Source organism: Hypomesus nipponensis, chromosome 7, assembly GCF_054491055.1.
Source record: "Hypomesus nipponensis isolate SF chromosome 7, ASM5449105v1, whole genome shotgun sequence".
Lineage (NCBI taxonomy): Eukaryota > Metazoa > Chordata > Actinopteri > Osmeriformes > Osmeridae > Hypomesus > Hypomesus nipponensis.
In genome coordinates, this window is record NC_140367.1 from 12,137,118 (window position 1) to 12,161,398 (window position 24,281).

A 24,281-nucleotide genomic window follows, 5' to 3' on the forward strand; every position below is an offset into this window, starting at 1 on the left:
CCCTGTAGGACCCCATGTAGAACCCCCCATTCTAACACTTCGAATTATGTTCCATACAGGAAGTGTCCACTAAGTAAATAAAATCAAACAAGATAAGGTTTTCCCCAACGATAACATGTCGAGGTTAGTACATATTTGCAATTTCTCCGTGCTGAACTTACAAGTTCCAGCTCCTGCTCCTCCACTGTCATTTTTCAGATTATAAACCGATTTTGGGGTAATCGTGAGGCGTCCTCAACCCATTTAATTGTGGATGTCTTTCTGTGGAAAATAGGCCTAAGTCCTTCCTCTCCTTATATGACCGTGCCCTGACAATTCCTGCCTCTTTCTAGAATTCGCATCACCCCACAAGCCGGGTGGGGGCCTTTGAAGGGAGTCTTTGTCGTTATACAGAGGGGGTGCAGCGGCGCTCGTTAAGACCCGTGTTGTTTCAGAGCGAACACACGCAGCCTTTCATCCTGTCGGTCTGTCTGTCTCTCTTTCCCCCTCTCCCTCTCTATCTTTCCCTTCCTCCCTCTCTCTCTTTCTCTCTCTCGATGTTTCTCTCTCTGTCTCTGTCCCGCAAACCAGAACCTAACTGTCAGCTCAGAGCGCTCAGACCTCATCAGTGAAACTGGGAAATAGCCTTTGGGTGTTCAGAACCGTAACATTGGTGTGATTATGCGCCATCTGGTACCCATATTCCCATTAACATTGATTTCATGACTCTTAATCAGTTTATTATCATCCTTGTCATCATCTGTAGTGCATTGCAAAGGAATCAACTTGACTTGGCAAAATATTACGAATTCACAGGCAACGCGCACACATGCAAGCATTTTGAGAGACAGAAACAGAGACATCTTGTATTGTTAGAGTGTGTGTGTGTGTGTGTGTATGTGTGTGTGTGTGTGTGTGTGTGTGTGTGTGTGTGTGTGTGTGTACTCGCATATGTTTGTCCATGTGTGCATCAGGAACAGTAGCAGTGGGCTGATCAGACACTTCACTCACAATGACGCCTTTGTTTTGGGGAAAAAACTGTCACATTCTCACCCGGGCCCTGTCATTCTCCTTAATGGAACACAAGGCCTTCAGAGAGACAGGGAAAACAAGCAGAGACAGAGTAGCGGACCGACAGACAGACAAATAGACAGTGAGATGGGGGGTCTATAGGAAAAACACCTTTTCTGATGTGTACCTGATTCGGAGAGACAGGGTGACACATGGACTTAGGCTAAGCCCTCGAGTTCATCCTGACTCTTAATTACAGCCAGCTGCCTCATCAGAGTAAATCAGTCGAGCCTTCAACAAACACAGACACACAAACACACTGCATTGATTCAAAGGGTCCATTACAAAATTTTCAGTCGGGAAAGAGATACGGTGAACTTTGGTCCAAGCACAAAGAGAGAGCAAGCATTTTCCTCTACCGACCACACTTGAGGTGGGAGTGCGCTACACGCCACTACAAATGCATTCGAAGCACACTGCAGGGCAGAGTGAATGAGTTTGAATCGAAGTGATCAATTCCCCGCAACTGTCAAAGATTGCTTAGCACAAATTCGCTGTTCAGTCATTCCAGCCACATCATAAAGTGGACAACAGACAAACAACATGGCGTTCCTGACGAGTGGAGAGTCGTGCATTAAATATGTGCTATTCGTCTTCAATTTTGTTTTTTGGGTAAGTCTTTCATACTTTAGTTTGCTTTAGGATGTGCAAAACGTAAATGCTATGATATAACAGTGGGGAACTATGCTTGCCTTCAACTTTGCTGAATATAGCCTGTATGTTATACGTTTTAATTTTTTAGAATACAAGTTATATTTTTTTAAATAGTGAATGTGTTGCCGTGTTGATTTTGTCATACGTGAGCTATCACATGTGCGTTTTCCTTCTCAAAACACAACATTTTATTTTTTTATCTAAGCCATCTTCTTGGCTGCAGAACACCTGTTGAGCGACGCGTTATAGTTGTCATGCTACGGAGGATAACTTCGAGTGATAACCTTTGATAACCCTACATGTCTACGTTTCTTTAAAACTGCGCACTACAGACACCATAGGTTACCATGATTCCCTATATGTTTCTGGGGAAGAAATCCTGTATCCAACATTAAAGTGCATGTCATTATATATTTTTTGGTCAACGTATCAACGAATTACACTAAACATGTAACATGAAACTGAGCATCCGACATAACCCCAATTTCATTAACCTTGCATGTTTAGTGTGGGGGAGACAAGGGTTGGTTGGCATACTTTTGACGGTCTTCCTATTTCTCTGGCATCATTTATGTTAGAATATTTTAACCAGCAGCAAATTAAATATTGTGGTCTAAACTATAATTCAATGAAAATCCTATGTCTAACTACACGTAACACATTTCCAATATCTTTGTCTGACACCATTTTCATCACTTTCAGATGTTTTAACATCATAGATGAGTGTAGGTCAAAAAGCAAACATTTAGATGTTACAATTTTGTTTCTATGACTTTCAAAAGGACCAAAAAATGCTGTGCCAACCAACCCCGGTTGCCAACCAACCCCGGTCTCCCCTATTTTCCAGATGCCCACCAATCTGAACCAATGTATTCCAGCATTGTAGTTTGTGTGTGTGTGTGGTGGGGGGAATTAGTATTTCAGTATCAGTATAAAATATAAAGTAGTTTTAATTATGTATACCAATATGAATCCCTGGCTATTTGGACCCTTTGAGAAACTTTTTGTGAGGGTAAGGCGTCAAGTGAGGTGCATTAACGGTAACACTGAGCCTACTACCAAACCAGTGCGCCAGTTTAAGACGCGATATACAATGGCCGAACAATGGATTTTGGTGTTTCAAAACCCATTGACATTGTGTGACTATGTTTAGCTTGTGTTCTGCTCCTCTCTCTTACCAACCGTCTCTGGAGGAGGGGACCCCTCTCTGAATTGCTCCTCCCAAGGTTTCTTCCATTTTTTCTCCCGTTGGGAGTTTTTCCTTGTCTTCCTAGAGGGTTTAGGTTGGTTGAGGGGCAGTTCTATGGGCGTATGTGAAGCCCTCTGTGACATGCTTGCGTGTAAAAAGGGCTATACAAATACATTTGATTTGATATAACAAAGTAGCCTAGTACATCCCAAACAGGTTACATTTCGGATTGTTTGCTAAATGTCAGAAAAGCTGCAGCATCTATAGTATATAGTGAAAGTGCGTTATTGGAGACACTGGGAAACGGCCAAGTTACCAAACATTCACTTCATGAACACCATGTTAGAAATCAATACTCCAACATATCTTAGAAAAAGGTATTGAAACCTGCTGGGGACTAGATAGGCCCGGCTGCAGGAGAAACACGCCATCACTCGCCAACAGGTGGAGCCATTGAGCATAAATTACAATGGAATTGGAGGCTACCTCAGTATTCTATGTTCAAGATCCATTCATATATATTCAACGCAGTGTCGGATCAAATTATAATTAGCATCATATACCACGCAAATATTGTGTGTGTGTGTGTGGATGTGAGGGGACTGGCCCCATCTGCTTTGTTCATGCTAAATGGTACAGAAGCCACACACCTGAGACCTGATAGTCCGTTGTTGCTATCGGCTCCTATCTTTATCCACCTAAAATCTGCTGTGTATATTTCCCAGGTCGTTGCCACGGGTGTGTGACTTTGATAATATTGTTTGAGCTCTTACCACCTGTTGTTGTCAGGCAACATCTCTGTGGAGATTATAACAAATATGGCAGCCTGGGAAAGGATAAGCTGCACTGTCAGAATTGAGGAAAACACAAGAGAAACCATGTGTACCTCCTCCTTGCTGCCTGTTTCTATTGACTTTAATATCCTGCTGCCCTTCTGTGGGTGGAGGAGAGAAAAGAACGGACAGGGAGAGAAAGAAAGGCTGTCCGCGTAGGGACAAAGGCCGTTTTGTTGTTTTCTGAGTCCAGAGGGAGAGGAGGGCTTGAGTTACCTTCTCTGAAAAACAACAGGGCCCGCAACCCAGAAGTGGGAATTTAAACGTCCTGTCAAGTTGTTTCTCCATCTAAGTTAAGGGGTCATCTTTGTCACACACATTTTTTAAACAAACAAAAAAAAAGCATCAGTAAATAAGATGTTTAAAGTTTGTCTGAACTTCTATCCCTTTCTAATGTACTATGAGCGCGTAAAGTGCACATTCATGTGTTAGTTTTCAATTGATTTAACAGCTTCAAATGTCTTCGCGGACTGGACACATATTGCTGAGGCATGGTCATTAGCATATGACTGGGAGGAGAGTTCAATAGTTTTATTTGGAATTGGAAGAAAGCAAATATATTGTACTATATTTCGTCTATAAACAGAGTATAATGTTTTTGACAACAAGGCAGTCCTGCTGTAAAGTGTTTATGCAAATGCTATCCATGTAAATGCTATTAATGTGACACAGAATACATCAAAGTTCATATTGAATAATGACGTACTACATTAGAATGATTTACCATACACATTTTCTTTTTGGGGAGCAAGGGGGAGATTATGGTTTCCATAATTAACTATATCCATAAATGTTAATATCCCAATTGTATGTAAAACATACATTTATTTATACCTATTAATAAATTATATACATTATTTTATTCCTTGTTTTTGGCATTAATGAGCTATCTGTTGTCTGTAGGTTGTATCAGTTATACGTGAATATTGCTCATCCTCTTATGACTTCCCGCCATCCAAAACCACACACCCGCCCCCATCCCATGATTGTATAACTGAAGACCAGGTGTGTAAAAAGAGGGTGTGACTCCCTAAAAATGCCCCCTCCCCTTTAGTTCCCTCCCTCTCTCCCCTCCCCCCTCCCTCTCTGTCTTCTGCACTGCCTAAAGAAGAAGTGAGGACTTCAGGTTTAGTTTGCCAGGGTAAAGCTCCCATTTAGATTTTTTTCCTCACCGGACAAACCTCAGCTTTAAATCATCACCATGGGAGTCGTTGGCGGCATGAAATGCATCAAGTACCTGATCTACATTTTCAACCTCTTATTCTGGGTAGGTTTTTTCTCTCTCTTCCTCTTTATAAGGCTAGTTGGCGAGAGAATGTTAGTATTAGGACGTGTGAAGATGGAAGTTAGACAAGTTGGACAACAAAAAAAATCAGTGTGGGCGTTTAACACTTGCTCCTTGTGTTGGTTGAGTTTGTGAGGCAAAGAAACATGGGTGCGAGTTAGCAGTTTCCACCTACTACCAGTTAAACCACATTCACTCTCGATAGACAACTGGTCTGAGGGGCAGGAAACGGAGAGAACAGAACTGAACTCAACTGCCAAATTAAATGGACGTTGAATGGTAGATAACCTCCTAGGATTTAATCACCAGTCACTCTGTCTGGAAACCTGACAGAGTGGTTTAGCAAAAGGTGGTGGGGGGTGGGGTGGAGTGGAGTGAACCGGTTTGTGAGTAGCCAATGGGGGGGGAGGGGGGTCAGTCAGAGACAGAAGTGGATCAGATGGCAAGTTTCCCAGCCCGCTGATTTAATCCTCCTCTCAGACTGGCCTCTTAGTGTGTAGTCTGCTGAGAGGAGAAAGAGCTTCTGTGACAGGTCTTGAGGAGCCACACAGCTTGGTCTGAACCTGTGGCTGAGCACTTCTGGGAGTGTGTCTATGTTCCCAACTGGTCCGGGCATGTGGCTGAACATGCTCTCCCAATTCCGATTCAATAGGTGTCTTGACTGTGTGTGTGTGTGTGTGTTTCCGGATTAGCCTGTTGATTTAATGAGACAAATCCCAGTCCATTACACCAGTTAGGAGTTTGATCTAGTAACCCTGACTAGTCACCCTCCTGACCTAGTCTGCCTTTCCTGATTAGATATCTGCTTGCATACATGAAGGCCTTGTCTATAAAATGCAATCACAAACACAGTCATCCTCTTTATCTCTCTCTTTCACACGCACACACACACACACACACACAGCACAAGCATTACTAAAGACATAGCTATGCCGAGCTTGGCCTAATCATTGTTTACGATGGAGTTTCTGTGTACATAGTCACAGTTTGCGTACAAAGAAGCAGAAACTGGTCTACAATTGCCGGAAGTAGGTGCAGGTTGATAACTAACTAAAAATATGTAGAGATAAAAATATGTTGCGCCAACTTTATACACTTTTTTCACCTCTCTTTAGATAAGTATCTGCTATTGGAACAAATGTTAATTTTGTACATTTTTTGACAACCTTTGGCATGACATTTCTGCCATACTGTTATTTGTACCTGGACAAGCAAACTCCTAAAACTGTCTGAGCCTGGTCAAACCTTATCTGATAGTGAAAGAGCTATCATCACCCTATCCCCATCCACACAAACCTTTTTATAGTCATGACTGGATAGCAGATTTCAGCTTTTGAAATGAGAGCTAGTAAAAAGGTTCCCCTTGAGAAAGTGGGAATCTGTAGCAAAATCCCCTCCCTCTCTCGTGTGTGTGTGTGCGTGCGTGTGTGTGGAATGTTCAGGTACCTGCGTGCTTTTGAAATTATTCTGACAGCCTGACAAAGGCAAAAGTAATGCTGGAATTTTCCTGAGTTATGTCCTTGACTAAATGAATGGTGTCAGTGTCTAAAGTGTTGCAATTCAGCACACTTTGTATCCAGTTGGAAAAACTTGATCGGACCTATTTATTGAGATCTTCATAAGAAGACTGATGACATTTTATGGAAGTGAATTTTGCCAGCCAAATGTAGTTTTAGTGTGTGTGTGTGTACGCAGTCCAGGAGGGTTGTTGTATGACCACACACTTATTTTGTTCCAGACACATGATGATTAGTCATGCTAAATTATTCAGTTTGGAAAGGGGTACTTTCCCACAAATGACAGGGATTAGGTGAAGAGTTTGAAACATGTTTATTGTCTCAGCTAACCGTGCCACAGGACGTTAGTTGGAGATATTGGGTAGGTTTTGTAAATCAACTTTTTTTTTTTTATGACAAATCATGTAATTATGTCCTGTGAGATCTGCTATTTTTGAAAATATAAGGGGTCACTACATTGTAATTTTTTTTTTTTTTTTTGGAACATTTTCACTGAACTGCACTTTAAATGTCTTCTAAGTAAATAAGAAATCAGACCGGTGAACATTTTTCTGTCACACCAAAGGACATTTCAGCCTTTTGTGTCAGTTAATGATCATGCTTTTCCTCACTAACCTGTCATTAGCAGCTAGCAAGTCCCATTTGCATACATTTCCATAATTCTATACCTTAATACAGTTTTTTTTCCTTAAAAATATATGGCCTACTTTAGGGGTGTCCCAAGAACAACAAAACTTAACACTTCAGTGGTCTGAAAAGTTACATATTTGAACAATTCTGAAATATAAACTTTAATGTGAAGATGTCAGGGGCTTCACAGGGGTCTTCAGTAACAAGACATTGAATCCTTAAGCTAAATAAAGTTGTTTTGGAATTGTCAATTTTAAATATGGCGTCACACCGTTGGAGATGGTTTTCTGTGACAAATTGTATCAAGTTCCAACACTTTTACAAATATACGGATGAAGAAAATGATGTTTACTAAAATAGACACTTGTAAAATTAGACCTATTTTGGTTTTAATCGACATTTTGTATGCTTTTCTTTTTAAATTATACAAGTTATAATTTACCACCTCATGCTTGAGACAGTCACACCATAGGAACATTTTGAGATTTGTCTCAATATTATATGTATTTTTTATAGCAACGCAGTATTCATAAAAGTCCATGTAACACAGACATTCATTTTTATCATAATCAATAAATGGTCAAACATAATAAGTATTATCATCTGCTGTGGCAGTGAAAATGCCATGTCACGTCAACAGCCCTATTACAGATACAAATGCCCAAATAAGTCTTTAAAACCTTTTTCACACACTGCTTTTATATTTATATATTTTTTTTTTTATATGAATAAAATGAAACTGCATCTTTTTGTTGCTGTATGGTCACAATATCCAGTTGCTGGGCAGATGCATGTTTTGTGGGAATGTTGTGGTGTGGGTACTGACAGCGTGGGCAGATGTGTGGTGCATGTTGTGACATGGGGTGCATCTTGTGACATGGTCCAGCTCTTCAGCCGTGTGTCAGTTTTGTAGGGGATCACGTTTCACAAGCACAGACGTCAGCAGCAATCTTGCTGTGATGTCATGGAAATGTACGGATGTGAGGACATGGTTACCAACGCCATTGTTTTGTCATCTCTGTCCGTTTCTATGGGCTGAACAGAATGACGAACAGGATGCTTATCAATCATACAGTCACACACACACAAAGCCCCACAAAGTTTGCAGTTAGTTTCGTGATTCATTTATTCTTTTTTCACATTATGTACTTCCTCTTACTGAGCTATGTATGTGAGCTGTCTTTAATTGGAGGGTGAGAGAAATGTGTTTGCCTGAAGTGGTATTGGAGGAGTCCTAGTCTGTCTGGTTAAACTGCTGCCATTTATTCCAGCCTGTTTACAGGGGACAGTATCTGTTAAGTCTTGTTAGGTTTCATTCTTCAGCTTGTTCAGACATTGTGGGAGAATAAACAAACACACGTCCAATCACTCATATTGCCTATTGATACATTATATATATTGACATATTGCCTCATGATACATTAAGTTACTTTTTCTTTATCAGAATATAGATATGTATTTAGACACAAATGAGTTGCCAAGTAGGCCGATGTAGACCTGATTGTGACTTGGTCGCATGGACCTCCTTCGAGGTTTTGTGAATATTCACAAAGACTGAATGAGACTGACCTGTAACACGATAGGATTCGACTGGATGGAGGAACTGAAGGCGTTTTGTCATGTGATCAGGAAGTTCTGAGGTTTATTTATTGTCTTCACAATGGTACTTAAATACTTCACAAGTATTAGGTTACTACAGATGTATTTTTATTTTTATATACAACAAATAAGATCAACAATGAATGAATACAGTTTCACAGGATTCTACTGACTGGAGAGGCAGTATACAAGGCAGGGGCAAATCTAGGTTCCCACTTTTGGGGGGACTAAGCCCCTAGATAAAACCTATTATTTTTCCTGTGACCCAGCAAAACTAGGGGGGTCTGGGGGCATGTTCCCCCAGAATACATTTGTGAAAATATCCTTTTAAATAGTGTCCTCTAGTGGGTTTTAGAGGGTTTTTGGGGGGGGGGGGGGGGGGGCTAGTGAAACTTTTGGGGGGGCTCCAGCCATAGGGCTAGATACGCCCATGATACAAGGTCATGTGACATTCCAATAATTGTGTGTTTGTTGTGTGATCAGCTGGCAGGGACCGGAGTTCTGGCTGTGGGATTGTGGCTTCGCTTTGATACTAAGACTGCAGGGCTCTTTGAAGGAGAAGACTCTCCCTCTGTCTTCTTCACCGGTGAGTACAGCTTACAGCTCTTGCCACTCCTACACCAACCCCCCCAAGCACCAACCAACCCCACTTCCCCTAACACACACCTACCTCTACACACATGCATACTCACCCACGCAACCCTTCAACCCCAACCCTTGAATGACTCATCATCACGTGCTTCCCTGAAACCTTCCCCCAACCCTCCTAGCCCCACACACGTCTACCTCCACCTCTATATAAAAGGACATAAGTCGCACTTGAACCCCTACCCTGAGTCTCCCTTCATCACACCTTTAAAACCTTTTTGTTTGTTTCTTTATAAACTCCTCTCCTCGATCCTGTTACTAATGTTTGTGATCTCACGGCAGATTAACAAAGTGGGAAGTTAAGAGGAATCATGAGTCAAGAGGAATCATGAGTCAAGGAATTTAGAACGCCTCTTTGTGAGTCGGGTGGGTTGTCATGGGAACGGGCAACACCCTGTAATTTGAGCAGGAGGGGAGGGGTCTAGGGAGCCAGCGATGTAGTAGTGGACAAATATGGACTCCCACTGGCTGTATTAAATCAACACAACTGTGAACGAATTCTAAACAAACTCAAGTGGTTGCCTCCGAATATATACATTGATTTTCTTCTGTCAAATTGTCCCTAAACTCCTCTTGAAAACTGCGTGACAAACTTGAGATGACCTCAGAAAACCGACTGGTTTCATTACATCAAAGCAGCCCAATCGATTTCCTGTCCCTGACCTGTTCTTGTCAAGTGACACATTTAATCCTAACCCTAAACCTAGGGACACTTCACAGATAATCTGGGATTTGTTGATACGCCAGACAAATCCAACTCTGTTCTCATCGTTATTTGGAGGCAGATGTTGAGATGGCCTGTGTTTTATGTGTGTGTGTGTGTGTGTGTGTGTGTGAGTGAGAGAGACAGAATGTATACTAGCAGTCCTGTGCCTTCGGCAGAGCAGTCGAGGCTCAGTTTGTCCACACCAGGGCCAGCCCTCCAGCCTGGCAGTACACACACACACACACACACAGTGACAAGAAAAACACCACACACACAGCCTTCTTTCTTCGCTCAAGGACAGGGACATCATTGTGCTTCCTTTTGTTTCTGTCCTTCATTCTCTCAACTTGAGAACCGTCCCCGTCTCCCTCCCTTCTCTCATTCCAGCCAGAGACTGATTGCTAAATTCAGTAGGCGTGTCGACCAGTGAGGCCCGGTATGAAATGACAAGCATCTTAACCACAGGTTTCCGTGAGGGGAGAAGCTGTGGAGAATAGATAAGGGTTCTACAACCCCAATTCCAAAAATGTTCGGACACTGTGTAAAATGTCAATACAAACCGAAAGCAATGATTTGCAAGTCTCTTCAAGTCATGTAATTCACAAGAGATCAAAGAAAACGTGTCCAATGTTTAAACGTAAGGAATGTACAATTTGAAGGAAAAGATTTGGACTTTGATGGCTGCTACACACCTAAAAATTAGGACGCAGCCAATAAAAGGATGGGGGAAAAAAGTGTTGCTAAAAATAAACAGCTGGGGGAACATTTTGCAACAAACTAGGTTAATTGCAAACAGGTCAGTAACATGATTGGGTGTAAAAAGAGTATCTTTAATCCTGCATTTCTGATGGTATGGGGGTTCATTAGTGCTTATAGAATGGGCAGCTTACACATCTGGAAAGGCACCATCAATGCTAAAAGGTGTATATACAGGTTTTCGAGCAACATTTGCTTACATCCAGACATCTTTTTCAGGGAAGACCTTGCATATTTCCCAGAGACAGTGTTAAACCACATACTGCGTCTGTTAAAACAGCATGGCTTCATAAGTAAAAGAGTCCGGGTGCTGAACTGGCCTGCCTGCGTCCAGACCGTGTAGCAGTTAAAAACATTTGGTGGATCATGAAACAAAAAATATGACAAAGAAGACCCGGGACGCGTTGAGCAGCAATAATCCTGTATCAGACACAAAAGGGACAACATTCCTCTCCCACAACTCCAACTACTGGTCTCTTCAGTACCCAGACATATACAGACTAAGGATGAGGTGATGCTACACTGTGGTCAAAATGGCCTCGTCCCAATTTTTTTTAGACGTGTTGCTGCCATCAAATTCAAAATGACTTACTCTTTTCCCTTAAAAGTCAATGTAATCAGTTTAAACATTTGATATGTTTCCATGTTCTATTGTGAATAACGTGATGAGACTGGCAAATCATTGTATTGTATTTTATTTTACACAGCCTCCCAACGTTTTAGGAATTGGGCTTGTATTTGTAGGTATTGTCATCAGTGTTGCTGGGGTTAACCGACATGTGTAATTGTGGTGGAGGCCACTTCTGTGACAGTGTAGGCATGACTCATAACCTCACTTGCATCCTGTGACAAGAAAAACAACACACTTGTGGTCTCAGTAAACTACCCTGGCCTGTAACCCTAGAGACCAGTACCACAGTTGTCCTGTAGAGGGAGCTTATGTGTCATTATTTGGGTTGGACAGACTGTTTGGGGGTTCCTTTCATTTGTGTGTGTGTGTGTGTGTCTTTCAGGAGTATACATCCTCATCGCTGCGGGGGCTCTGATGATGGTGGTTGGCTTCCTAGGCTGCTGTGGCGCCCTCAAAGAGTCGCCGTGCATGCTGGGATTGGTGAGGAGCTTCATTTCGTTGGTCCTCACCAATCGGATAAACTGCTGCATCATCGATTTAAAAGACTATTTGAATAGCTGAAAGTCTCATTACCCTTCCCCCCTTCCCTCTGCTTCCAGTTCTTCTTCTTCCTGTTGGTCATTTTCGCCGTGGAGGTGGCTGCTGGGGTATGGGGTTTGTCGAATAAAGACAAGGTGAGCTTGGCCGGATGTTCGCATCCCTGCCGTGATGCTGTTTATCCCATCACCGTTGTGGATTTACCGTTTCTCTCTCTCACTCGCGCTCCATTTCTACACACAGGTAGTGGAAGATATCACCGAATTTTACAAGCAGACCTACAACAACTATATGACCACGAACCAAGAGGCCTTGAGGGAGACACTCCGTCTAATCCACTTTGGAGTGAGTTCTCTCACGCAACTGATCGATTTTCTACCAGAAATGCAGTTTTGTTTTCTATGGTAAAGCCCTCGGACTGGTAAGGAGAACTAAAGCTGTCTTGTCCACGTTTCCCCCCGGAGCACAGCTGAACTGCTGCGGCATCACAGGCACTGTGATCGACAGTGCCAGGGACACCTGCCCCAAGAAGGAGGGACTGGAGGCCTTCATCACCACGGTAACAAAGATGGTTGATGAGCTCTATTCAAAGCTGGACTCTACAGTCAGACTGTGTTGTTGACGTAGCTCATATCTCTCCAGAGTTGTCCCAGTGCCATCGATGAGATGTTCAACTCCAAACTGCACATTATCGGAGGTGTGGGCATCGGCATTGGTGTCATCATGGTGAGCGTCTTTTATCAATCAACTCCCAGAATTGTGGTTTCTAGCCAATAACATTTCAGGTTGTGCACCACATTGTGTTCTCCCCAACTGGCCATTAGATGTATGATATGATGGTGCTTGCTGTGTAATGCCATGAGAGATTTGGTAGCTGACTGCGACATTGACGATCTGGAACCGTTTTCAATGTCATCGTTTTGGATTGACTTTTACTCCCTTTTCATCTCTGCAGATATTCGGTATGATCTTCAGCATGCTGTTGTGCTGTGCCATCAAGAGATCCCGGGACATCATGTAGACAAACGCACACAACCTTAATCGTCCCCTTAACTAACTGTTGTCCGTCCTGGCTTCAGTCTCCAAATAGGTTTTAATGTTGGTTGCTATGACCTCACTCGCAAGCTCCACACTGGATGGAACCGGTCACCTTTGAAGGTGTGGAACCCCTTACCGCGTCGAGTATGAAGCATATTTTTTTTTTTGTCGAGCTCTTCAGGATGCATAACGCCTTTCAATGTTTGCCACAGTTGAATTGTTTTTTTTGTTTTTTTACTAACGTGTGTGTGTGAGCCTCTCTCATTTTGTCTTTAAGCTACATGTATTTTAACTTAAGAGAAGTATGATTTTATAAGCAGTGGATTTTTATGCAGACGTTTTGATGAATAAAGATCGTTGTACATCTTCCAAATGCCAAATAAAAGGAAACTAATGTGAGTGCCCCTCCAAATTGGTTTTGATTATCTAGTATAAATGCACTTGGATGTCTCTCTGGTGTAGGAACCTTCCTTTTCACAAGGAAAATTTGCCAAACATTAAGAGTTTAATCAATTTCCTTTTACAAAATAAAGCAGGACACCTTTACAAAGATTGGGCTGTGTACTCCGAAAACATAACAAAACAAGGACACCGTTTCAGTTCATTTTGCTTAACATGGATGCCGTAGACGACCCAGAAACAAAGACTCTCCTCCCGCACGCGTGCGTTTTCCTCAGTCGTCCAAGGCAAAGTCGAAGGGCTGGAAGTCGTCTCGCAGCCGTTTGCAGCACTCGTCCTCCTCCTCCCTCGTCTGCTTGCACTCCTTCCAGTCTGCCCGCTCCGGAATGTTCAGCACGGCTTGGCTAGCCAGGACCTCCCTACGCACGACACGGGACACACGTCTAGTCTTCCACATCTCACACCTCACCTGTACTCGACCTCGTCGACAGAATAGGCGAGTCTCCTTCTGCTACTTAGCGGCCTCAAGACCAGCGAGCTGTGTACGGATGGCTTACCGGCCGAACTGCAGAGGGAAGTGTTTCTGAATGCGGTGGTAGAGCTTCTCGCCCGAGTCCAGTTCCGCGTAGAAGTAGGGCGTCCCAGGGGGAGCGATCTGATAGGACGACGAGAGATTAAGCGCGCGCGCACACCGAGGTAACGGCGGCGAGGGAGAACGCGTTGGCTTACGGGTGTTGCCTTGGAGCGCGTACCTGTTTGAGGTCTGTGTGTTCCGGGATCTCCATCATCTCTATGTGTTGCTCCTCAGCATGCACCATGAAGGCCTCCTTTATTTCCTCAGAGGAGCACTTGTCCATGGGTACAGGTACAACCTAGAGGGGTGGGGTTAACCGGGTTAGGCGAGTGTGTGTGTGTCCACCGCATCGTATCTGTAAGCAGTAGAGGTTCTAGGCACGGGGAACCCTGCAGCCGCCCGGGGCGGCATGAAGAAGAGGGCGATATTGTCAGACATGTGTTTGGCGCCCTCTGCTGGCGTAATAAAAGTAGTGCGTTTGTGTGGTCACACCCATTGTCGGTCCGTTTAAGCGGGTTTGGGGGGCGGAAGTGATAAACTTCGCCCCGGGGCGCCAAATGTGCTCGGACCGCCACTGTCTGTTGCGTGCACTAGCATGCGTGTCCCTGTCTGCGTTTCTATGCGTGTCCTCGTGTGTCAGCGCGCACCACAAGCCCGAGTCTACCTGCAGCTGTAGGTGCTGGCTGCGGTAGTTCCTCTCAAACACGACGCAGCGAAGCCCCTTGCTCTTGTAGAAGCTGCGGACGGCCTCCTTGTAGCGCTGCAGCTCCTCCACCTCCTCCTGGCCCATGTGCACCACAGCCTGGATGTGGCCGATGGGCAGCACCAGCATGTGCTGCGGGGTGAGACCCCCCTTCGCCATGGCCAAATAACACTGTGGACAAGACACACGCACAGACAAAATCCCATCCCAGGCAGGGGGGAAAGAGAGACAATCGATTTTAGATTTAACTTCAGTTCTATCAACAACAAACAAACAAAACACTTTTTTTTTTTTTACCCCTCAAACCTTTACATTTAATCATTTAGCAGACGCTCTTATCCAGAGAAACTTACAGTAAGTACAGGGACATTCTCCCTGAGGCAAGTAGTGTGAAGTGCCTTTCCCAAGGACACAATGTCATTTGGCACGGCCGGGAACCGAACCAACTACCTTCTGATTAATAGCCCGACTCCCTAACCGTTCAGCCATCTGACCCCCCTTTAACAGGGTGTTTTGGTGCAAGTCCCTCAGCGTACTCACATGCGTGCCAATGCTGATGACCAGGTGTTTCTCCACCTGAGGACTGGCCAGACAGAACCAGCAGGGGCCAGTGGGCTGGGCTGAGGAGAGCGAGAAGGGAAGGGGGGGGGGGGGGGGGGGGATTAGACTGTACTTCCTCCCACATACTGATGGGTGCATCAAATCAAAATGTATTTGTATAGCCCTTTTTACACGCAAGCATGTCACAGAGGGCTTCACGTACGCCCATAGAACTGCCCCTCAACCAACCTAAACCCTCATGGAAGACAAGAAAACTCACTGCAGGAAAATTCAAATTAAAATTATCGAAGAAACCTTGGGTACGTGGTCAAGCCAGATCTCGGGCACGTCCAAACATGAAACAAGCTATGCTATTTAAACAAGATACATAAGCATTGTAATCTCGTTCTCCCGCCTCAACAGGGAACATTGAGTAAAACGGGTGGAATCTTTTCTTACAATATATCTGGGTGGTTAGGGTTAGCGCCACTGTGAATTTGTATGACATGGCACTTGACCGTCACGACTCGGGGCACACTCACGGGGCCTGCGGGGCTGTTTGGGTGGCATGTCTCTCCCCCACGCCTGGCCGTCCCCTTCCAGGGGCTGGCCCCGGCCCTGCCTGTCGCCTCCGTCCCAGGCCTGTCCCTGGCCACGCCCGTCTTCGTCCGAAGGTCGCTTCCTGCCACGGCCCCTGTGCCCCCCGCCCTGCTTTTTGCTCAGGTCAAAGAAGAACTGGGAAGCCGGCTCCTGAGGAACAAGGAAGGGGACGGACGACGACAGAGTAAGCAAAAGAGTGAGCGACAGACAGCAAAAAGAGGTGAAAAAAAAAAATAAATAAAAAAGTCAACGCTCCGTCCATACCTCCTCCCCTGTAGCCTCGGGGATGAGTCTCCTCCCCTCCTCCCTCCCCACCCGACGGTAGGGGTTCTCCGTCACATCCTGGGGCTGCTTCACCAGCTCCGCCGCGTCCATGCTCTTCAACGGCACAATGCTGAAGGCGTACAGATACTACAGCGCACGGGAAAACATGAAGAGTTGGTCAAGTATGGTTCCTATGGGAGAGTGGTAAGGTAAACGTGGTGGCAATGTCCCGTGTGCCATGGTGGTGTCTTGCGCAACATTTGTGCGGGAGATATCGCCGGGTGCAGGAAGTGGGCAAACCTTCTTCTTGGCGGGGTTGTTGACGGTGGCCAGGGAGATGAATCGGCTGACGTGCTGGGCGTTCTCCTGAAGGACCACGTGATTTCTTCAAGCACACACACAAACACATGAGTCACTACACCGTCTCGATATGACCGGCCAAGTGTTGTGCCCTGCTACAGAACGCACCTGTACGGCAGCCTCTCATAGTGAACTCCCTCAGTGGCAGCAAAGTGGTAGCGAGGCTTCAGCTTGTCAGCCAGGCTGGCGATGGAGTTGGATCCACAGAACTTCGTATTGAGCTCCTACAAATCGAAGAAAGGCCTGATTAAGGGTAGACAAATTGCAGGTCGATTACCACAGAGACTTGGGTGAAATTCTTCCTTGATGGAAATGAAAGACAAGCCAACAAACTGTCACACACAGACTTCCCCTACAACCCGGGAGTCAGTAGTAAAGTGTGAAGATGGCAATTTTTTATCATTTTTTTGTACACATTTTTGGTGGCATTTCTGCCTTTTATGATTTATGACTGACAGAGATAGCATGAAAACAGCTGCTTACAGGGTTGTTTCCGTACTGCCAGACGCCTTTGGGCCACTGGGAGGTGAGAAGGATGTCCACTCCCTTGAACTTGGTGTTGTTGGCCAGCGGACCCACGAGGGCGCCCAGGTCTTTGGGGGTGAAACAGTGCGCTGGAGCCGGCTCCTGGAGGGCCTCTCGCCCGCTCACGTATGCTATCTGTAGCCCTGACGCCCCCGTGAACACACCCCGGCGCCCTGAGACAACACACACACATATAAGGATGATCAGTCCTTCGGGAAGCCTTACATAGGACAAGCCAACAGAGGTGTCCCATGCCCAGTATTTTTACCCAGGTAGGTGATGTTGTCAGCCAGCTCACAACCATCTGCACTGGGGAAGTACTTTACTGTTTCCTGGCTGGCTGCCCCAAGGATGTAGGTGTGGATGGGTGCTGCAGGTACAAAAGAGATCATCGTTACTGATACCAGCCGACTGAGTTTAAGTGCATCATGAACAGCTTGTGATTGACTCAAATGGCTTGTGTTTCGTTTGTTTGCTGAAATTGTTACCTTTTTTTGCTCCAGATTTGAACTCCTGCCATTCTGCCTCGGCCTCAGCCGAGGAGCCGAAGAAGTCACCTACACATAGCAGCAGCTGCAGACAGAAAATGAAGTGTGATTCGTTAGTTATCTTTTTTGCAAGTTAGAGACGACACAACAACGTTCCGTGGTATTTTACTTACATCAAACTGGCCGCTCTTTTTCTGAATGGCCCGCACACGGTTGAAGAGAGCGTTGATTCGTCCTACCACATCGCCACATGCAAGCCTGTAATGAATAAATTAGTTCACTTAGACGACACCAGAGCGACAACACAGCGCCAAGCACGAATGCAAAACGCTTCCCCGAGAAAACAGGCTATTGTAATTCATTGGGAAGTTGTGAAAGTTAGAAGTGAGAAAGAGAGGAGAACAGCTCCTCGGAGGAGCTATTTGGTTCAGCCAGCTAGACAAAATCGTCCCACACACTCAATACGCCTGTATAAAGGTACTTAACCAGCTAGTGGTGGTAATTCAACTTACACTCTCAACGGCTGCTCTCCCATTCCCTTATTGATCCGCAACTGATGTTTATAAACTCGTGTTTGATTTTCACTACACAGCTTGAACTGTACGGCTATTGTAACCATCCGACTACCTTTCACACGGAACACATGACATATATCTTCCTTCTTATTTCCACCTACTTGGAAACTGAAGAATCAACTATAAATATTATTTGGATAAGCATAAACAAATTTTGTTTTCGATATTTACTTAAAAGCTCTGAAAATATTATAGAAAAGTTAAGTCCTAACCAAGTCGAGAGACTATAAAGGTGACACCACAAGGTTGCCAAAATTGTTATTAACAGCAACATTGGTTCTAGATTTAGATTTCATGATTTTATTGTATTATAAGTCAGTGTATAAAATAATTCAGTCTTATCTTCATTGTCATTTGGATTATTCGTTTTTATGGCCTTCATTATTACCTACGAAACTAAAGCAAAAATCGAATTGGGCAACCCAGGATCCATCGCACAGTCCATCCTGGCATTTGCTTCCATCCTGGTCTCTCCGAAGTGCCCGGACTAAAAACAGGAAGTAAGTAACAAAATCAAACCTAAAAATTCAGTTTCTGTTTGGGGCTGGAGGTGCTAAAGGGGCTGCGCCGGGTGAACGAGATGCATATAAGCACTTTACAGAATAACGACCTTATTTATCGTTATATCGCAAAGACGCTATAAGCCTTCCCCCGCTGAACTAACATGGCGTCTAAGACTTTTCGTCTTCTTTCATTTAACTGGCCAGTAAGCTGCCCTGTATGCTAGCAACATGCTAGGCTAGCCCACTACACTGTTATAGCCATTAACAATAACTTATGTGGCGGTGTTCCAACATTTTCTGTTTGGTTGCCTCAAATATGACTTGGTAGCTTTTATTGAAATAGTAGCTTTAATTGAATGCGTGATCCATTGTCATATCCATATATTTCACATCAACACCTCAAATACCTTCCACTCCAGTCCTAATCCTTCCTACTCTGCACTTGTGTGACCTGAACGAAAATGAACCTGAATAATCAGAAATATCATACACTCACTTGAAATGTCGCCATTTACATACCCCTATGGGTTAAATGTAAATAATGAAGTGTCAACTTAGTCCCGAGGTGCAGCATGAGTAGAGAGGAGGAGGAGGAGGAGACAGTGACTCTGGGGACAGTCAACTCTGTTACACTCACCCAAGACAGTGATGGAAGCATCATACTGCACTGCCCATCAAATGGTGGGTCACACGCAATCACACAACACAAAATCCAAATACAATTTGTTCTCAACAATACAATTGAAGGGGATATCATTCACATCTCTTCCCTGTCACCTTGTGCGTCTGTGGGTCGTGTGCTCATAGATGACGACTCAGAGCCTATCCAAAAGAGACTACGGCTAACCAATGACGACCAAGATGACACCGACTCACCCCAGCAGTTCTCTGTGGTGACGCTCCCAAGTTAGTCTCTCTTTCTCCTCATCAAGGCTTCAGAACTAGATTAAATGCAGAACACACGCACACAGCTAAAACACAACTCATTCCTCACACAAGTCATTCTCCGAGTGTTGCCACTGCTCACATGGGATGTCGCACACAGTGTCCGAAAACGACGACAGCTTTGAGGTCACGATGACTGCCACGGCTGACGATGACCTCACAGAAGAAGGCGTGGCCCAAATTCAGGTACCTCTTCTCAGATCTAACCTCTCCTCTGCCTGGTGCTGGTCTGTACTGGTCTTGGTTGAGTGGTCTGGACAAGTCAATACTGGTTTATATTGGTCTGGAGTGATCTGGACTGATCTATACTGGTCTGACTAGAGCAGGGGTGTCAAATCCAGGTCCTCAGGGGCCTGTTTTAGATCCAACACACCTGATTCAAATGAATGGGTTATTATCAAGCTCTGTGGAAGCCTGACAACGACCATTCATTTGAGTCAGGTGTGCTGGATCAGGGAAACATCTCAAACGTACAGGACAGCGGCCCTTGAGGACCAGGATTTGACACCCCTGGACTAGAGCAATCTGTGCCGGTCTGAAATGGTTGGAATTGGTTGGTAATGGTCTAGACTGGACTGTGCTGGTCTAGACTAGTTTTAAATCGTCTAGAATGGTCAGTGATGGTCTGTTATAGTCTGGGCTGGTCCACGTTGGTTGGTAATGTTGCGGACTGACAGTCTGTAAATGTCTGGACGGGTATGTGCTGGTATTGACTGGTCTGTAATAACAATCTCCATCTGATGTGTAGATTCTGCAGGATGAAGACCCCTTGTCTCCTGAGAAGAGTGATTTGACCTCTCCTGTCAGCCAGGCCTGGTTTACCACCAAGGAAGACAAGGATACACTGGCCAACAAAGGTACACACACACACACACACATGCAGACGTCTCCGAAGCTGTGTCATGTGAGCCGAGGTGCCATGTTGTGATTGGTCGTTTTACAGGTCACAAGTGGAAACAGGGCATGTGGTCAAAGGAGGAGATTGATCTTCTCATGAGCAACATCGAGCGCTATCTGAAGGTACTTCTGACATGCTGAGAGCTGAATTCCTTCCACACACAACTGCATTCACAGACGATAGCCCTGGTCCACCATATCAGTACTGTTTGAACCAGGGACCTATATTTCTGTGTGTGTGTGGCAGGGTCGGGGTATGGAAGACCCCGCTGAGATCATATTTGAGATGTCGAAGGAGGAGAGGAAGGATTTCTACCGCAGTGTGGCCTGGGGACTCAACAGGCCGCTGTTTGCCGTGTATCGTCGCGTACTCCGCATGTACGACAACCGCAACCACGTGGGCAAGTAAGTCAATAAGGCTCATCCACACAGATGCACACCATGATTGTTCGCTGTTGACGTTTGTCCTGTCAACGTGCATGTGTGATGGCTCCATTGTGTGCTCTCGATTCAAGGTACACCCCTGAAGAGATTGGCAAACTGAAAGAGTGAGTCGTTTTCCTTGTTCCCATCCTTCCTCGGCGTGTGAGATACATATTTACACACTTGGGTGTCCAGAGAGCAGCTGCAGTGTGTAGTACGTGCACTGATAAGTGTGTGTGTGTGTGTGTAGACTGAGGAAGAAGTTTGGGAACGACTGGGCCACCATAGGAGCAGCTCTGGGCCGCAGTGCGTCCTCCGTCAAAGACCGCTGCCGACTGATGAAGGACACCTGCAACACAGGTCGCACACGCGCGCGCGCGCGCCCAAGCCGTCCGCTCGTTCGCATGTATTTTTCCAGCCTTATTGAAATGGCACGAGAAGCTTTATCCGTCCCCTGTAGTTCTTGTGACATTCCGGGTTCTGAGGAAATGAATGTGAAAACGCGGATTTGTGCGTGACTTCGATCCTCTGAATGCGTGTGTGCGCGCGCGTAGGCAAGTGGAGCGAGGAGGAGGAGAGGCGCCTGGCCGAGGTGGTGTACGAGCTGGCGGGCGTGACGCCGGGTGTGGCGGTGACGGGGGGCGTGTCCTGGGCCTCGGTGGCAGAGCTGGTGCGCACGCGCTCCGAAAAGCAGTGCCGCTCCAAGTGGCTCAACTACCTCAACTGGAAACACAGCGGGGGGACCGAGTGGACGAAAGACGACGACCTCAGCTTAGTACGCAGGTGTGTGTGTGTGAGAGACAGGAGAGCCCGCCCCTTTTTTTACTGTTATTGATATGAATGTTCATAGACGCTGTATCATAGAGGTGTTGAATGTCTGTTTGTGTTCATATAGGATTGCGGAGCTGGAAGTGGACGATGAGAACGAGCTGAACTGGGAGGAGCTGTCCGGTGGGTGGAGCAGTGTCCGCTCTCCGCAGTGGCTCCGGTCCAAGTGGTGGAGCATCAAACGACAAGTGGCCAATCACAAAGAGCTTCCCATAAATGGTATTTAAAAAAAAACACACAAAAAAACATCCATCCCCTTGCATCCTCATACACTTCCTGCTTATCACCTTCTTTCATGCTGTGGTTCCCAACCCTGGTCCTCAGGGCACCCCTGTCCTGCATGTTTTAGATGTTTCCCTGCTCCAACACACCTGATTCAAAGAACGGGTCTTTATCTAGTTAGACAGAAGCCTGGATGAAGATGAAGATGGAACTGTGTGTGTGTGTGTGTGTGTGTGTGTGTGTGTGTGTGTGTGTGTGTGTGTGTGTGTGTGTGTGTGTGTGTGTGTGTGTGTGTGTGTGTGTGTGTGTGTGTAGTATTGCTGAAGGGTCTACAGGAAGTGATGGAGTCTCAGGCGTCTGGAACCGGGACAGCTACCTCCACCCCATCCCTTCAGATCCGTGTCACCCGATTGGAGGAGAGCAGTAACTCTGCCCAGAGTCCTGTCACAGCTCTACAGATACCTGTCCAGATCCCCTTGCAGATCACACACCTCTGTGAGTGTGTGTGTGTGTGTGTGTGGGTGGGTGTGTGTGTGTGTTTGCGTTTCACTAACTCTGATTTTTCACAGCCACAGACAGCTCCAGTGTTGCCAGTGATACAGAGACGATAACACTCAATACTGGGGGATTGCAGACCTTCGAGATCCTACCTGTGAGTGATACATATACACACACACACACACACACACACACTCTCTCACACACATACATAATCTTCCCTTTTGATCTAAATATGTAAATATATATCCGGTGTTCCTTAGTCATTCCACCTTCAGCCAACCGGGACTCCAGGGACATACTACCTTCAGACAGCAGCCAATCAGGGACTGCCTCTCAGCCTGTCGACCAATCCCACGGTTACTCTGACAGCCAGCTCCTCCCCCTCGTCACCAGAACACATCATTTTACAAACCCTCTCGGTGAGTGTTTAGTGTTGGACACAGAAACTGGCTTTAATATGCATAGGCATGTATTCATCTTACATAACGTGTGTGTGTGTGTGTGTGTGCTTATTTGTCTACCTACTTGTTAGGCGGACGGCTTGTGCCCGAGTGACGGCGTCATCATCCAGACAGTGACCTCTGAGCATGCCTCCTCAGAGCCGCTCAGCCAAGCAGAGCTGGTTGTGGAGACAGAGAGGCGGGGCGAGGATGAACAGCTGGCAGACAACCTCTTGGTAGACTCTTCTGGAAATGAACCTGCTGACCCCCAGCAGCCAATAGCAGACGGCCTCACAGAAAAGGTACTTGTCCCTATACCTTCCACCCACACACACGCGTTGCAAATCCAAGGTTGTATTGTGGATAGAAAATTGTGTGTGTGTGTGTGTGTGTTAGACACTGGATTCACCCACTGTTGAGGAGCAAGTGGTGGATGCTGGAATTACAGAGAGCCCTGTGCTGATTGTTTCTCCAGCGAATATTAGCAGCACACTGACAGGTCAGAACTTACTCTTTCAGTTTCTCTCTGTCACACACACACACACACACAAGCTGACTGACTGTTCTTCTCTCCGTCATAGATCCGATCCTGGAAAGCCAGGAGGGTTCTGATTGAAGGGTGAGTGGGACTAACGAGATCCCATCACTCGAACCCAGGACAGTGGAGACCATGGTTCTTTACAGTGCTTTTTGATGTATTCTTTTTTTGGCTGAGCTTGATGTACAAATCCACAGCTCAATCAAGCTGTCGGCATTTCAACCAGTTCCTGTCAGGGGCCTTATGAGTTGTGGTCAGGTGGGATGACTTCATCACAGACGCACAGGAAGTTGACCTGGACGCTGACGGTGCTAATCTCTTGCACTTTGGTCTCTGTCTGAAAGGAAGCGAGTTTAAGAGATGTTGACCACCACAGTAGTGGTCCATACTTCCTCAGCCAACTCTCCATTTCATCCACACACACATCAGTAAACTGTTACTAGACACTATTCCATTTACTAGTCCAAGTGTACTCAAGGCACAAGATGCGTCAATCCCTGCCAATAAATATAATTGCGCGGTTTAGGAAAGGCTCAAATGTTCAAGGGATTGGTTGAGTGAATTTTCATCCTCATCAAGACAAAGTTCTACTCACATGAATGTATTTTTGTCAAACACTTCTTTACAAATGTATCTACTTAAACAGGATCTGTCTTTTTCACCCTCTGTATTTGTAGGACCATGCCCATCATTACAATCCTAATATGTAAATATTTAACAGCACTAATTATTTGCCATATCTTTTTTCCAGTGCTTTTTGTGTTTATTTATTGTGTAATAAAAAATTCTGAAAGCTTTTTCATCACACTTGTCACTTGAAGGAAGCGCAGATCTTTTTAAAAAGTGGTAAGAAAGTGAATGGTGTGAAGGAGGTAACAGCCAA

General features: G+C 45.4%; 3 protein-coding genes across 6 annotated transcripts; 2 read left to right on the forward strand and 1 right to left on the reverse strand.

The window, feature by feature from the left end:
• Window positions 1-1,112: 1,112 nt before the first annotated feature.
• cd9b (CD9 molecule b) lies at window positions 1,113-13,472 on the forward strand. 2 transcript variants are annotated; one of them, XM_084701459.1, is made up of 8 exons: window positions 1,113-1,662; window positions 9,241-9,343; window positions 11,881-11,978; window positions 12,098-12,172; window positions 12,279-12,380; window positions 12,505-12,594; window positions 12,678-12,761; window positions 12,991-13,472. In XM_084701459.1, the coding sequence occupies exons 1-8, from the start codon at window positions 1,594-1,596 to the stop codon at window positions 13,054-13,056; spliced, it is 687 nt and encodes a 228-aa protein (XP_084557585.1). In that variant the 5' UTR covers window positions 1,113-1,593; the 3' UTR covers window positions 13,057-13,472. The 2 variants fall into 2 exon arrangements, with proteins under 2 accessions (XP_084557585.1, XP_084557586.1); XM_084701460.1 differs by lacking the exon at window positions 1,113-1,662 and adding an exon at window positions 4,821-4,993.
• Window positions 13,473-13,559: 87 nt separating this feature from the next.
• cwf19l1 (CWF19 like cell cycle control factor 1) lies at window positions 13,560-18,147 on the reverse strand. Its single transcript, XM_084701458.1, has 14 exons — window positions 18,039-18,147; window positions 17,700-17,784; window positions 17,527-17,611; window positions 17,307-17,408; window positions 16,997-17,211; window positions 16,622-16,737; window positions 16,454-16,538; window positions 16,154-16,300; window positions 15,832-16,039; window positions 15,290-15,369; window positions 14,711-14,920; window positions 14,225-14,344; window positions 14,030-14,127; window positions 13,560-13,891 (listed from the first exon to the last, which is right to left on the reverse strand). The coding sequence occupies exons 1-14, from the start codon at window positions 18,143-18,145 to the stop codon at window positions 13,747-13,749; spliced, it is 1,803 nt and encodes a 600-aa protein (XP_084557584.1). The 5' UTR covers window positions 18,146-18,147; the 3' UTR covers window positions 13,560-13,746.
• Window positions 18,148-18,390: 243 nt separating this feature from the next.
• dmtf1 (cyclin D binding myb-like transcription factor 1) lies at window positions 18,391-24,195 on the forward strand. Of its 3 annotated transcripts, none has more exons than XM_084701870.1 (17): window positions 18,391-18,601; window positions 19,163-19,285; window positions 19,412-19,510; window positions 19,650-19,735; window positions 20,298-20,406; window positions 20,493-20,569; window positions 20,694-20,851; window positions 20,962-20,994; window positions 21,120-21,229; window positions 21,424-21,652; window positions 21,765-21,916; window positions 22,235-22,414; window positions 22,489-22,571; window positions 22,681-22,839; window positions 22,953-23,162; window positions 23,257-23,359; window positions 23,442-24,195. In XM_084701870.1, the coding sequence occupies exons 2-17, from the start codon at window positions 19,177-19,179 to the stop codon at window positions 23,474-23,476; spliced, it is 1,932 nt and encodes a 643-aa protein (XP_084557996.1). In that variant the 5' UTR covers window positions 18,391-18,601; window positions 19,163-19,176; the 3' UTR covers window positions 23,477-24,195. The 3 variants fall into 3 exon arrangements, with proteins under 3 accessions (XP_084557996.1, XP_084557998.1, XP_084557997.1); XM_084701872.1 differs by lacking the exon at window positions 18,391-18,601 and adding an exon at window positions 18,618-18,807; XM_084701871.1 differs by lacking the exon at window positions 18,391-18,601 and having other exon boundaries at window positions 18,618-19,285.
• The last annotated feature ends 86 nt before the right edge of the window (window positions 24,196-24,281 follow it).

Coding starts and splice junctions, on each gene's coding strand:
- cd9b (XM_084701459.1), top strand. CDS start 1,594: ATGGCGTTCCTGACGAGTGGAGAGTCGTGCATTAAATATGTGCTATTC. Junction 1,663..9,240: donor TCTTCAATTTTGTTTTTTGG/GTAAGTCTTTCA, acceptor TTGTGTGATCAG/CTGGCAGGGACCGGAGTTCT. Junction 12,173..12,278: donor GTTTGTCGAATAAAGACAAG/GTGAGCTTGGCC, acceptor TTCTACACACAG/GTAGTGGAAGATATCACCGA.
- cwf19l1 (XM_084701458.1), bottom strand. CDS start 18,145: ATGGTTACAATAGCCGTACAGTTCAAGCTGTGTAGTGAAAATCAAACA. Junction 17,612..17,699: donor AAAAGAGCGGCCAGTTTGAT/GTAAGTAAAATA, acceptor TTCTGTCTGCAG/CTGCTGCTATGTGTAGGTGA. Junction 17,409..17,526: donor CAAATCTGGAGCAAAAAAAG/GTAACAATTTCA, acceptor TTGTACCTGCAG/CACCCATCCACACCTACATC.
- dmtf1 (XM_084701870.1), top strand. CDS start 19,177: ATGAGTAGAGAGGAGGAGGAGGAGGAGACAGTGACTCTGGGGACAGTC. Junction 20,995..21,119: donor GAGATTGGCAAACTGAAAGA/GTGAGTCGTTTT, acceptor GTGTGTGTGTAG/ACTGAGGAAGAAGTTTGGGA. Junction 21,917..22,234: donor CAAAGAGCTTCCCATAAATG/GTATTTAAAAAA, acceptor GTGTGTGTGTAG/TATTGCTGAAGGGTCTACAG.